We start from the raw sequence: 15,183 nt of genomic DNA, 5'->3' as shown, positions 1-15,183 counted from the left end.
AATACAAATAAATTCAGTTTCACATGCCAGTATTCTCTTTCCCTGAACTTGAACATGATATTTGAACTTCTTCTCCCTACTTTTTGGATTAGAATAAACAAGAGAAACATAGGCTTTATTTTAACTATGCATACACAGAACATGTATTCAACATTTAGTTTTTAAATTCATACTTAAATTTTTCCCCATTGCAGTTGCAGGAATGTTTTGTCCTTTGTAGTTAATGTATTCTTCTCCTCGTAATCTAACCTCCTTTGTATTTATCATAATGCCGTATACCTTTCCTGTTGTTATGACTGTTACCTTCTTCATTTGAGTCCATGATCTCTTTTCTGATTAAATTACCACTACTAATGAAAGGTTAGACAAGAACCACACAAGATTTTTCTTACAATGTGGTGCCAACAATAGATCCTGAAATCTGTACTGGTAAAATCAGATTGTTGTTAATGTAGGGACATAAACCGTAGACTATGTCCGGTGATTCAAAAAATATTACATAAAACTAATGGAACATGTAGTACGAAAACTCATGATATTTTCGTACCAACTAAATACTTTGGCAACGATTTTCTTGGCTTTAAAACTCATGATGTTCTCAACGCAGTTGCATGCGTCTACAGATAGAGAATGCAAAAATACTGAAATATGAATTTATGAAAAATTGGACTCGTGACCTTTTCATAATAACTGATTCAATTCAATTCGTGCCACTCTGTCATGTATTCATTTGTGATGGTGTTTGGACAATAAACTGCACATGTGATCAAATGTAAGAGCTGCCGGTTCTTATAAGGAGCAATCTGACACAGTGATTGACACACCTTGGGTGGAATCCACGAGAGGAATAAGCCTTTGTACAAATTCGAGTCCGTCATACCAAAAGCCAAAAAATGCAGCCTGAGTCTGTTTTTCTTGAGCTTCCCATTCCTTGGCCCAATTGTCATACGGATAAAAAGTTGGTGGATGGACCAGTGGAATAGTACCCAGCTGTTAATGGAAGTCGACAAAGAGTAATTGGCGAAGTAAGCCATTCAGTCAGAGCTGGTAGAAAGGCATCCATAATAACTACACCCGCTGAAACTGCACTTAAAGGCTGCACACATGGAGACCATTCGAAACTCGTCACCAATTACGTAGTAAACAAGTAATACATAAAACTGATCCAAGTAACACAAATATGACTTTATTCATACACCTCTGAATAATAACAGAAATAAGCCTTTCGTAACTTCACAAGTTACAAGACAAAAGAATCGTACAGAAGGTGCAACATAAGTGACACACAGAACAACTGATGTGAGTGGTACAAACTAAAAGAACATAGGGAGAGTGATTTGGTACTGTTTCGCACGTATTTAGGTGCGAGCCACTGGTATATGTGCGGCGAAAACCATGCCATGTGCATGCTTCCTGCACGTGTCCTCTAGTGATCAGCGTCTGTGAATCCAGTTGGTGACTGATTTAAGTACACATGTGCAGTGACACTACATGCACATTCACTCACTCTAGTTGCAGGATGCAGCAATATCATTATAATAAGTCCCATTAGACTTATGGGAGCTGCCTTGAAAAAGAGTTTTTGATGGTTTGATTTCTGTTAACATTTATATTTATTAAGAGAGAAAAGAGAAAAAGTGATAAATAATTTAAAATGTAAAGTTAATAGATCACCAAATAGTCAATGTGCTGAATTGTTGATAGGCACATTAATGAGTAGGGAACATTCCTGGCTTATAGATGAACCCTTTTTCAGAACTATGTAGCACACAATGTGCGTACAGTTGAGATAATTTTATTGTTTCACTACTGTTGGCCATCATTTCAAGTCTCTGGAAGCAGCAGCATCTACCTATGAAGCATTCCTGAAGTACTTTTCCAAGGGGGATATACACTGATAAGTCAAAACATTGTGACCCCTGCCCACAGCAATGTTACTTGCTGCCTTATGACATTGCAGGCATGTTACATGGTAACAAAAGTATGTAAGCAGAGCAGACAAGAACAGGGTATCATCCTAGCGAAGGTATGGGCTGTGAATGGGAAAATCCATTGAGATAAGTGACTTTCAAAAAGGGCAGATATTATTATGCAGATCCTACAAAAGAGTATCTTGAAAATGCTGAAGCTATTAGAATGTTCACGTGCTACTGTCGTGAGCCTCTACAGAAAGAGGTAGAGGACAGTGAAACTACCACTAGCTGCTAAATGGTTGGATGTCCATTGCCATTCACAGAATGTGGGGTTCGGAGGCTTGCCTGTGCTGTAAAGTAGTATAGATGGTGATCCGTGGCATCTCTACCAAAAGAGCACAATGCTGGTGCATGCACAAGTGTTTCGGAGCACACCGTTCATTGCATGTTGTGGAACATAGAGCTCCAAAGCAGGCTAGCCCTACATGTTCACATTTTGACCCAATGACTTTATCAGTTACAATTGCAGTGGACACAGGACTATCAGGATTCAACTATTGATTAATGGAAGTGTGTCAGCTCTTTCAATGAATCACATTTTTGCTACACTAGGTCAATGGTTTCCTCCAAAGATGCCGTCATTGAGCTGAATGGTGGCTCAAAATATGCAGCGCACCATGGACGCAGGGCGGTGTGAGCAGTACTATGCTATGGGAGACATTCTGCTGTGGTTGCCTGGGACCTGTGGAAGAAATCGAAGACACGCTGACAGCTGTGGACCACTTGCATCCCTTCATGTCTAATGTCTTCCCCGATGGAAATGTCATCTTTCACCAGTATAACTGTCTGTTTCTTGGAGCCAGAACTGTACTACTGTGGTTTGAAGATTGTCATAGTGAATTCACATTGACGTCTCAGCAACCAAATTTACCTGATGTAAATCCTGTGGAACCCACCTGGATTGTTACTGGGCACCATCAACATGTACACAAAGCAGCAGCCCATTATTTATATGAATCACGTGACCTGTGCATAGACATCTAAAGCCACATACCTCCACAAAACTACCAACAAACTGTCAGATCTCTGATATGCAGAATCAGTGATGTAATTTGTTCCAGAGACAAACTAGCTTAATAAGCGGGTGGTCGTCATGTTTTGTCTCATCAGAGTATCATGGAGCCTTCACAATGTGGACAGTGGGTGTTAACCATCACTTATACGTACAGGAAAGCAAGTGGGGATATGTGAAGGTACATCACTAAAAAAGAATTTAACTGCGCTATTTTCAATTTCACTATGTTAGTTCTATATCAAGCTAAAAGTCATTTGTCCAAAAAATGATCATCTCATTTTTGACAGATGATCTCTTATAGGAGAAATGAAAGTGAAAGATTCTGAACAGGCAAGTGCATACTTATGAATTATTTTTAACGAATATAAATAGATAACAGACATGTAATTTGGAAGCTACCTTCATGAATTAATAATATTTTTTGTTAATTTTAAATTTTCTACTAGTGTTGTGACAAAATGTTTTGCTCTTATTAAACTGCATCTTTTATATATATTTTTTTTTTCGTTTACAGAGTGCACTCAGACAGTTAATTGAAGCCTCACTACAGATGTTAACAAATCTAATAGAGACCCCATGTCTGTGTACCATGGACTGTGATGAGACATTTACATGGGGTGATGATGTTGTTAACACCCAGTTCAAACCATTAGGCATGCCTATATTTGTTTTATATTTGAATGTGGATGAAAATGGTGTGTTCTACAACACAAATCCACTGAATTTTGAGGTTTGTTTTATAAAGACTAGCATTTTTTTAGAACTATAATACTTTTTTGCATTTTGTTTGCTTAATCAGTTGCTGTAACTTAATGGTTGAGCCTCTTTGTTGATCTGTGATGCTTGCTATGATGACACATACATTTCATACCTAGTTTCAATTCAACAACCAATGTTGTAGATTCTGAATCAGGAAATATTTGAACATTGAACACTGTGAAACTGAATTTCAAGTTTTTTTGATAGGCTAAGCCACTAAATTTAGTTTAGTTTTCCCAAATGAATCAAGTCAGTATAAAGGTAGCACAAATTGGCTAGAGAATACATCATCCTGGCTAAAATCACTTATATTGTGTAAAACTGTTGAAATTTGTAATACAGTAGAGTCCCGTTAATCAAAACTAATTGTGACCAGACCTTGTTTGGATTACCGATTTGTTCGGATTAGCCAGAATTATGCTGATGAGTGTCTGGAATCAAGTATACCAAGCAGATAAGTAGGTACACCATGGTAAGAAATGGGAACAAGTGTGGGAACAATGGCTCACTCTCACTCCCTGCCTGTCCTTGGTTTTGTGCATTGTTGAGACCTTTGTAGTGTCTGAGGTGAGTGCACTGCCATTGGCTCTCAAACTGCTGGTTATGTTAGTTATTGATTGCTGGCACTTGTAACAGTTGTATTGTATTTGTTCAGGTGTAGTGGTGTACGTATTTTTGTCATGAGCAAACGGAAACATACAATGTTAACTCTCAAAGAAAAAATGAATGCTTTGAAGCAGATAGACAATGGTGAGAGTGATTGGAAGAAGAACCAAGTGAAACTTGAACAGTCCAGTGCAATGTCTTCAAGAAAAACACTCAAAATTCAGCAGACTTTGAAACAGTCCCAGTACGATAAAGTGGATGAAGTTCTTTTCCTTTGGTTTATGCAAGAAAGAGGAAGGGGAATTCCTTTGAGTGGAGCACTGGTTCAGGAGAAGGCTGTTTACCTGAACAAGTTAGTGAATAAATTTCCTTTAATTTACGTCTATGGTCACAAAATGTTTGATAACAGATTACTGGTTTCGGTCTTTAATGACCATCGTCAGATCTGTTTCATAAAAACAAAGTCCTAATGTACTGCAGTTTATGAAACAGATCTGATGATGGTCATTAAAGACCGAAACCGGCAATCTGTTATCAAACAGTTTGTGACCATAGAGGTAAATTAAAGGAAACTTATTACATACATGGGTCGCTGTTTTTTCGCGACGATATCACAGCTTGTGAAAGTTAATGAATGAATGGTGGTGATTCTTTTAGTGCGAGTACGGGTTGGTTGGACAAATTCCAAAAACATCATGGAAACTGTCGGCTAACAATTACTGGAGAGAAGCTTTCTTCTGACTGTGATACAGTGAAGGAATACTTGATTGAGTTTGAAAAAAATGATAAGAGAGGGAAAGTATTCTCCCAACAAATCTATAATGCTGACAAGACTGCCCTTAATTTTTGGGCATTGCCAACAAAAAGCCTGACATCAAAAGCAGAAGACCATGCTCCTGGTTTTAAAAAGTGCAAAAGTCATGTGACTTCATTAGCATGCAGCAACGCTGCTGGTAATAACAAGCTGCCTTTAATGCTGACAGGCAAATCTGCTAGGCCCAGAGCTTTTAAAAACTGCAAACATGAAGTCCCTTATTATCGCAACCAGAAAAAAGCATGGATGGATGGTAAGGTGTTCAAAGAATGGTTTCATGGCCAGTTTGTTCTCTGTTTGACGATTTTCTAAGGAAAATCATTTGTCTCTCAGTGCAATCCTTTTGATTGATAACATGCCATCTCACCACAGCATTGAGGAATAATGTAATGGAGGAATTGTGGCGAAGTTTTTGCTGCTGAATGTTACACCACTTCTACAGCCGATGGATTAGGGCATACTGCAAACATTAAAACTGATATACAGAAAACAATTTTTAAGAATGCTGATCCAAGATGATAGTATTCCTTTAGTGGACAAAATAAAAAAGACGATGTTGTTTATTGGACCACTGAGGCATGGCAGAATATTTCAGAAAATGCTCTGAGAAGATCGTAGAGAAAACTGTGGACATCTCTTGAATTTCAGGACAACCTAGTTAAAAATGAAGAGGAAAATCTACTATAAATGATACAGACAATCCCTGGATGTGAAGAAGCTAGTGAAGGAGACGTAAATGAGTGGATGGCAGCAGATGGGGCATGTGTGAAGAACCTTAGTGATGCTGGTTTAGTTTCTGCTGTGACTCAAGACCAGGAAGAAGTGGACTGCTGTGACAAAAGTGACAAAGGAGAGCTGGTGCCACACAGTGACGCAGCAGCAGAAGTCCTTGACCTCGTGCTATGTTATTTGGAGCAACAGCCCACTGCCACACCTGCTGATTTGATGTTTTATGAGACGATGGCACAACTATGTGTCATATAACAGACTGGCTTCATTATGCCAAAAAACAATGACTTTTTGTCATCTAAAAAATAGGGATAAAACGTCTGCTGTATTTTAGTAAGTTTGACAGCTTTTCTTTCATTGTTATGCATTGTTTAAACCTAATGTTTTCTTGCTAATTTTTCTAATGCCTGTTTACTGTACTGTGTAAATTAAAATAGTGTATATGTACAGCAGTTTACTACACAGTTTTCCATACTTAGACCAACATATTTCATGTTCGGATTACTGGGGTTTGTATTAGCAGAACTCTGCTGTACTTACAATGTAGGTATTTGGCAAGTGCAACACTTGTGTCAAATCCTACAGTGTTTCATCCTTCCCTCCTTTTGCAACTGTGAAAACTCATTGCTATTTACAAATTGCACCATTTTGTACATAAAATTAGTGTAAAAAATTTGATTCTGTGAGGTAATTTACCAATTTGTGAACTCCCATTCTTCTCTGTGTGCTTTTCAGCAGAGGGCATTATTAAGATAGATTTTAATAAAAGTTCATTTTATTGTGCTGTAAGGGTTGTATTAGTTCCGATATGTTTGAATAAATGATCTAAATGATCTCATCTTGGCATGCCCCAAACATCACTATTGCTGTTCTGAAGACGTCTCATCCATTTGGAATCATTCATTTTTCATAGGTGATTGTAAAACTGGACTTGTGTTTCTGCATTGTATCCATAATGTACTATGTTTTAGAATATATTTCTTCTCTTGATTTTTTTCAATGTTGATTCTGTTTTCATAAATGGGACCCAGTAAATTGTAAGAGCTTTCTCTCTATCTGCCAATATTTCATTAAGAAACATCTCTCAGAGAGGGTGAAACACTAGTGTGTGTGTGTGTGTGTGTGTGTGTGTGTTATCATTGGTTTTATGAGAGTTGTATGCAAAGTTTAGAAAGCTATTTCCATATTTCTGTATCTTCTTTTCAAGGCTTGTTTATCTAGATCTAGCCTGTTGACTGTGTAATCTTATCCTTCCACACATCTCCAATAAAGTTCTCAATTTTTGCACAAATTTTGAAACACTTGGAGAGGAGTAAGATTACAAAAGAAGAACTTTTGTATTTACTTTGATTATCTCGTTGTTGTTGCTGTTGCTGGCTAAAAATCTTATTGTGTCTAGGAGTACACTCTTCCTGTTGAAAATTTTGATTCAGCATTGCGAGGTCTTGTTGCACTAAATAACTGATGAAGATTTGCCTGTTGCTGTGAACATCCTTTTTATTTTATTCCATTGTTCTAAATCACATCGACTTTACGTTTTTAACTTCTGTCATACCAAAACTTACATAGTTGTTGACAAGTTTAGCAAAACATGTGCGTTTCCGTCAGTGGGATGCCCACCACTACTTACATTCTGCTGTACTCACAATTTCCAAAGAGTTTACAAAGCAAAAGAGTTCACAAATTTTCTGGACAGGAGAATAATCTTTACCAAATTATATCATTATTTCATAAATAAATCCAGAAACAAATTTAATAATTAACGTTAGATTGTGCAGTTAATAAAATGAATTTTAACTATGCCAGAAATTTTGTAATTTTAGTTATTCTTAAAAGAAGTGTATATTTACTGTTAGTACATATAGATTGTAACACATTAATTTCTTTTTTATACATTTTATCCTGAAATGTAATACATCATATACAAAATCATATGAATTCTTTTAGTGAAACAGCTGAGATAATTTTAACCTATGCAAGAATTGATAGTATACATGGTATCGATTATTTCTATTAAAAAAGGTAGTTTTAGAGGAGGGTGAGTCATTAACTGGAATGCATGAATCCAGATATTTAAAGCTATCCTAATGTATCACATTCTGTGTTTAGCTGATTTGTATTGTCCTTGATATTTGACTCTACCTCTGTTTTTCATAAGGTATTTACAGGACAATCTGTTATGCCATTTATGCCACTTATTTCAGTACATTAATTTGTTCTTTGCTGTTTGGAAATCTTCTGTCATTATTTCTGTATCATCCTGGGAAATCTAAACATAGTCCCAATCCTTAAAGGTTCATAAGTTCAAGCTTGTGGACCCATTCTTGTGCTATTTTTTCCAGTTCACAATTGAACAAAAGTGGCAAAAAATAGATTTCCCTATCTAACTCCTGTTGTGGAAGGGTTTAGAGTGTCATCCTTGAAATTTTATTTGGGACTTGGTGTTAACCAAGGTTGCATTTATAGTCTCTAGCAGTTTATCAACAACTCCCCTTTCTTCCAGAATGTTAAGTGGCACACATATTCTCAGCTTGTTGTTTAAGTTGTTTTAAGATGGAGAGTGACAGGGTCTTATAGGTTGCTAGGTGAAATGAGATGCCATGATAATTATTCACACATGCGCACACGTTTGTGTGTGTGTGTGTGTGTGTGTGTGTGTGTGTGTGTGTGTGTGTACTTGTGCGCGCGCGCGTGCTCTTGCTAGCACATGCGTGCATGCTCGCATGTATTAAGTCTGAAAATAGCTGGTTGCTTGCTGTATGTATTCCTCCAATTTTTAAATAGTTTGTGTTCCTACATTTGTACGTGGATACTGTAATTTAATTTTGTGAAATGATGAAATATACTTTCCAGTGAATATTCAAGAGAAGAATTTACATTTTAGAACATAATCAAATGATTGTGAATGGAAAGTCAATTACTGCACGTGTGTTAAGCAAGGGCCACCGCGCCAGCAATTAGATATTAATGTATTTTCCTATTTTTACCTTTTAAGCAAACATGATTCAAAGACTTTGTAGGTAAAGATTGCTTGTACGCTTACGGGTAAAAAAGCTTACATTCTGTTGTGACGGCACTCGCAGGGTACTGTACTGCAAGCCTCATAACTGGTAGTTTCTCCAAGGTGACTATGTAACTACAAATGATGGTATTAAAGTCACTAATTTACTCAAGCCACAATGTATACATTTCAAGTTATATGAGGAAAATCTGGATAAAATGCACAAGTTCATTAAAGATTGCTTAGAAGCAAAATCAAAACCAGGTAAATTACATATTACTGATTCAATGCCCAGCCCAAGCTAGCCAGATTGCAGTCTGTAAATATTCATGAACCAGAGTAGAAATCTGGAGTTCCCTAGCCCACGGCTAGGGAATTTACGAAAAACTGCCCATAGAATTCAGAGGTAGCTGCTCATTATTTCACTTCACCGGTATCACAATTCAACTGGAGCTATAGTCTGAATACTCTGGCTTGGAGCTGTGCTGTATCTCAAATACTGGCCAAGTGGAAGGTTACTTGTCTTGCTATCTTTTCGTACAAATGACTGGTGTAAGGAGGGGGTAAGGCAGCCTTGTGAGCTGCCTCTGGTGCCATCTGTCCGAATGGGGCCGTCAGCAGACCTGACTATAAACATGTTGTTGTTATGCTGTTGATGTCTGCAGAGCAGGCAACCCAGCAGACCGGCTGAACTGCGGGTACATACGAGCCCCAGTAAACAGCAACCTCTCCCTCCCCCCTCCCCCTTCTCACTAGGGAGGGATGAAAGATGATGGAGCCCTCTTTATTTTGTGGAGAACGGCCATGGATGGTGTGCAGATGGGTTGAGATATCTCTGGATCGGCAAAATCAACCTCCTTTGGAACAGTGTTGAAATCGGCAATCACATCTTGCTCATGGAGATGTGGCCCTGGAGTCAGGAAGACCCTGGCTTTGGGTGCTATGGCTAGCCGAGATGGAGACCCAAATGGAGTGTGTCCAAGAATAAAACATGGCATCGTTCTTGTCGCACGAGGTCAAACCTGTTATAGCTGTTGAGATGCTTCCTCGCAGAGCCTGATTGTCTGTTGGGTCATCTGATGTGGAGATACCCAACAACTTGGTAATTTGAGCTGGCATCCATTGTCTTTTGCACGATGAAATGTGGAGACAAGCTCTTTATAGCTTGAACCTGGACAGACACCCCATATTTGATAAATCACTATGGTCTACCAGCCCAACAAGAAAGCAGGGTCCCCTGGTGTTGAAGGTTGAGCTTTGCTGCTGGATGGTGACTGTCTTAGGTGTGCTGCTTGCTGGATGGTGACTGTCTTAGGTGAGCTGCTTAAGAATTCCGTAATGTGAATGTGGAGTATTGTAGTGTGCACCATATTGGTTGAGTTGTGCATTTCCATTCCCATTCGAGACCAAGAATATTACAAGAGTCCTATGATTTGACCACTAACAACTTTGCTGAAATTGTGGTATCTGTATAATATACATTAGTACAGAAATGGCTGCAGATTGGTATGCAGTCATTGCTGTAACTGGTCAGCTGATGGTGGAACGATGTGAGCTGTGGTGAGCCTAACTGTCAATATGTTTGCAAATCCTTGCAGTGATGGGTGCAGCAGATTACGAGGTCTAAATTTAAATGTTTTGTGGAACATGCTAAAATAGCGTTGAGCTGAAAGTTACATAAAACTTGCGCCCTTTACTTTCATCCATTGTGAAGAATTCTACACTTAGGCCTTGTAGCCTTTCTTTTGACAATAATTGCATTTGGCCCTTCACTGTTGGGTTATCAAACAATTAACACAAGAGTGTAAGTTACTAAGAACTTGTTTCCCCGGTATGTCCTAAGAGCAGACAGGTGGTTTTCATGTTGTGTCTTGAGAGCAGAAAGTTGCCTCTGACCTGTTGTGTGAACTGGAGCAGCATGAGCACTCTGGGTGTTGCTTTACTAGTCTAAAATGCGATCAAGGGATCCTGCAATGCCACAGTCAGTGTCTTTGTTTATTCAAAAGCAAAGGTGAGTAGTAAACAAGTGTCTAATGAAGGTGGTGGTATTCTCTCTCCCTTGAGCATGGTGTTGTTTCTAGATAGGAATTCAATCCATGCAGTAAAAGTGTCAGAGAAGAGTCAAAGAAGTGGTGGGACACCCATTGGTTCACTGGAAAATTTCAAAAATATGTTCTGTATGAAGCACTAAATTATCTCTCGTGGTCATTTTTATATCTTCAACTTTAACATATTTTTCGGACAACACAACAACACATATAAGTCACTGAGTAAGTTGACCTGTGTACAAGTCGGCATTCGCTTAAACACTGAGTCTCAGTCTAGCGGCCGCTGCTCGGCTGGCCGCTTAGGTGGCGCAGCTGCTGCCTGGCTGGCAGACAGCGCTGCACGTAGAGGACATGCGTAATTGCGCGGCGGCACTTTGAATAATCGGCGAGTCACAACACTTTTCCCCCCTTTGAAATTGTTGCACTGGTCTTGATGGAGGTGTCCTGGAGATGGCTAACGTCCATAGGCGTTGTTTGACTCGCCGTAAAGTCTCGAGGAGGAGGCTTCCCGTACGGACGGAAGTGTCCCCGATGATAACAGGTCGAGATGACGGGAGACGTAGGGGTTGAATCTGCTGGGGCCCCCTGCACCAATCTGCCCATTGCGGCCAGTCCAGTTGATATGACAGGAGACATGGGCGATGTGTCGGCGTCTGTTGGAGGAGGAGGCGAGTAGATGTACTCTGACAGTGGACGGTCCTCCGGTTCCTGCATGGGCACGTCTCCTGGTGGCGTCCGTTCTGGTGCTGGCATCGCAATGACGGTGAGAGGGCTGCGTTGTGAGTATTGAGAGATGCCAAGATCCCGAGCATCAGGTAGAGCCAAAGGTGGTGTGGCGGCATTCGGAACAGGCGTTGCTGGCACCCGAGGCCGAAGCTGGTGCGAATGACGCACTGCAACACCCGTGTCCGTCTGGATCTCATACAGGCGTTTGCCACGGTGTCGTAAGATGCAGCCCGGGCTCCATTTTGGCCGCCTGCCATATCCCCGTACCCAGACGAGGTCGTCGGCGGTGAACCGGCCAAGTGAAGGCACCCGTGGCCGTGAGGTGGGAGGCCGCAGAAGATGAAGTAGCGTGCGGGGCTGTCGGCCGTGTAAGAGCTCAGCCGGGCTGTGATCGCCCATGGGGGTGAAACGGTAAGACGCCAGGAACTGGAGAATCGCGTCATCAGCAGCAGAAGAAGTCAGAAGTTTCCTCATCTGAGCCTTAAATGTGCGGACCAGTCGTTCAGCCTCACCGTTGGATTGTGGATGGAACGGCGGGGCCGTGACATGCGTAACGCCATGGCGAGCACAAAAATCCGCAAAGTCGGAAGAGGCAAATTGCGGACCATTATCAGTAACAAGAGTGGAGGGGAGGCCTTCCAAAGAAAAAATGCGGGCGAGAGCACTGGTGGTTGCCGCGGTGGTAGGTGACGTGCAACGGACAATGGAAGGAAAGTTAGAATAGGCGTCAATTACGAGAAGCCAATAAGTACCTATAAAGGGTCCCGCAAAGTCAGCATGAATGTGCTCCCAGGGCTTCTCAGGCGAAGGCCACGGTGACAAAGATGACTTCGGGGCAGCGGCCTGTGACGCACAAGGGCCGCAGGCAGCGACCATTTGTGCGATGTCAGAGTCGATGCCAGGCCAGTACACATGACGGCGTGCCAGAGATTTTGTGCGAGACACACCCCAGTGCCCCTGGTGAAGGAGGCGCAAGACCGAAGCACGCAAAGACGCAGGTACCACAACACGCGGCGAAGCATTGTCAGTGGAGAGGAGGATAACACCATCCCTAGCCATGAGGCGGTAGCGCAAAGTGTAGTAGTTCCGCAACGGATCAGAAGTCTTAGCGGACGGGCGATCTGGCCAACCCTTCTGAATAGAGCGTAAAACCCGGGAGAGGGTAGGGTCAGAACCCGTAGCAGCCGCCAGCCTGTCCCCAGTGATGGGGAACCCGTCCACAACCCGCTGCTCGGCAACATCCAGGTGGAAACACAAAAGTTCGTCCCTATCGAATGCCTGATCAGGACCCATGGGAAGGCGAGACAAAGCATCAGCATTCGCATGTTGAGCCGTTGGCCGGAAATGAATCTCATAATTGAAACGGGACAAGTAAAGAGCCCAACGCTGGAGGCGGTGTGCAGCCTTGTCGGGAAGTGATGTTGATGGATGAAACAAGGAAACAAGCGGTTTGTGATCCGTAACAAGATGAAATTTTGAGCCATAGAGAAAAACACCAAACTTATGAAGAGCATAAATGATGGCCAAAGCTTCTTTCTCAATTTGAGAATACTTTTGTTGGGCATCCGTGAGCGTTTTGGAGGCATAAGCGATGGGTTATTCCGAACCGTCAGAAAAACGGTGCGCAAGGACTGCACCGACCCCGTATTGAGAGGCATCTGTGGCAAGAACGAGATGTTGGCCAGGTCGATAAGTAGCTAGGCAGGGGGCCTGTTTCAGCATAGTCTTTAATTTCCGGAAAGCCGCGTCACATGACGCGGACTAGTGAAAAGGCACGTTTTTATGCAATAGGCGATGCAACGGCTGAGCCACCGACGCCGCAGACGGTAAAAACTTGTGATAGTATGCTATTTTCCCTAAGAAGGCCTGCAGTTCCTTAACAGATGTGGGGCGAGGAAGGGCATCGATCGCAGCAACAGTGTGTTGAAGCGGACGAATACCATCCCGAGAGAGTTGAAACCCCAAGTACGTGATAGATGCCTGAAAGAATTGTGATTTCTGAAGATTACACTTAAGACCGGCAGTCTGTAAGACATTAAAAAGTGTGCGGAGATTTTGAAGATGTTCTGCAGTGGTGGAGCCAGTGACAACAATGTCGTTCATGTAATTGATACACCCCGGGACAGGGAGCAATAATTGTTCCAAGAATCGCTGAAAAAGAGCAGGGCCGCTAGCAACCCAGAATGGCAAGCGTTGGTATTGATAGAGGCCGAAAGGCGTGTTAAGGACCAGAAACTGCCGGGAAGCAGCGTCGAGAGGAAGTTGATGATAAGCTTCCGACAGGTCAATTTTAGAAAAATACTGTCCTCCAGCGAGTTTAGTGAACAGTTCTTCAGGACGGGGCATAGGGTAAGTGTCGATGAGGCATTGAGCATTTACAGTGGCTTTGAAATCGCCACAGAGACAAATATCACCATTGGGCTTAGCAACTACAACGACAGGAGAGGACCACTCACTGGAAGTGACAGGAAGCAAGACCCCTGAAGCAGTGAGACGATCCAACTCCCGTTTTACCCGATCACGAAGGGCCACAGGAATGGGCCGAGCCCGAAAAAACTTAGGCCGAGCAGTGGGTTTGAGCGTGATATGAGCTTCAAAGTCGTTTGCACGGCCTAACCCAGGAGAAAAAAGGGACGAAAATGTCGTCGACAAGGAATCCAGTTGAGCATAAGGAATAGCATCAGAGACAATATTGACAGAGTCATCTATGGAGAACCCAAAAACGCGAAAGGCATCGAAACCAAAAAGATTTTCTGCGGTGCTCTGGTCGACCACAAATATGGGAACAGTGCGAACGACGGATTTGTAAGATACCTCAGCATTAAACTGTCCCAAGAGAGAAATCTTCTGTTTATTGTACGTCTGTAATTGCCGAGTGACAGGGGACAGGAGTGGAGAACCCAGCTGAAGATACGTCTGAGAATTAATTATAGTGGCAACAGAACCGGTATCCACTTGCATGCAAACATCTCGACCAAGGATTTGGACAGTGAGGAATAACTTACCTGAAAGGGAAGAAGTGCAATTGACAGACAACACAGAATCAGAATCAGCTTCATGTTCATGAACATCATGTATGCGGTCGGATTTGCAAACGGAAGACACATGACCTTTCTTTTTGCAGTTGTGACACACAGCCCAACGTTGGGGACAATCCTCGCGTGAATGTTTCGTAAAACACCGCGGACATGAAGGAAGTTGCCGGGGATTTTGCTGCAGTTTCTTAGTGGGTTGTTTACGGCTAGGCCGAGGCTGCGCGTGGGAGCGTACTGCGGCCACGTCGGCCGGCGGGGACGCGCCGCACGAGTCGTCAACAGCGCACAGAGGTTGTATTTCCCCGACGTCACCCCACGCCTCTATTTGCGCCCCAGCGGTGCGAGAAATTCCAAAAGACTGCGCAATGGAGAGAACTTCATCTAGAGTCGGATTCGCCAACTGAAGGGCACGTTGCCGAACTTCTTTGTCGGGCACCGACCGGATAATAGCATCCCGTACCATGGAATCGGCATAGG

The 15,183-nt window shown here is 42.1% G+C and overlaps 1 protein-coding gene across 1 annotated transcript in view; it reads left to right on the top strand.

Moving 5' to 3' along the window:
- The window catches only part of LOC126092652 (dynein axonemal heavy chain 1-like), an 894,951-nt gene that overhangs the window by 14,153 nt on the left and 865,615 nt on the right, over window positions 1–15,183 (top strand). Inside the window, exon 3 of the mRNA XM_049908374.1 lies at window positions 3,503–3,722. Coding sequence (XP_049764331.1) covers window positions 3,503–3,722 — 220 coding nt within the window. The remainder of the gene's footprint in view (window positions 1–3,502; window positions 3,723–15,183) is intronic.

The sequence above is a fragment of the Schistocerca cancellata genome, chromosome 7 (genome assembly GCF_023864275.1).
Source record: "Schistocerca cancellata isolate TAMUIC-IGC-003103 chromosome 7, iqSchCanc2.1, whole genome shotgun sequence".
NCBI classification, from domain to species: Eukaryota; Metazoa; Arthropoda; class Insecta; order Orthoptera; family Acrididae; genus Schistocerca; species Schistocerca cancellata.
This window is presented reverse-complemented; position numbering and strand designations above follow the sequence as displayed.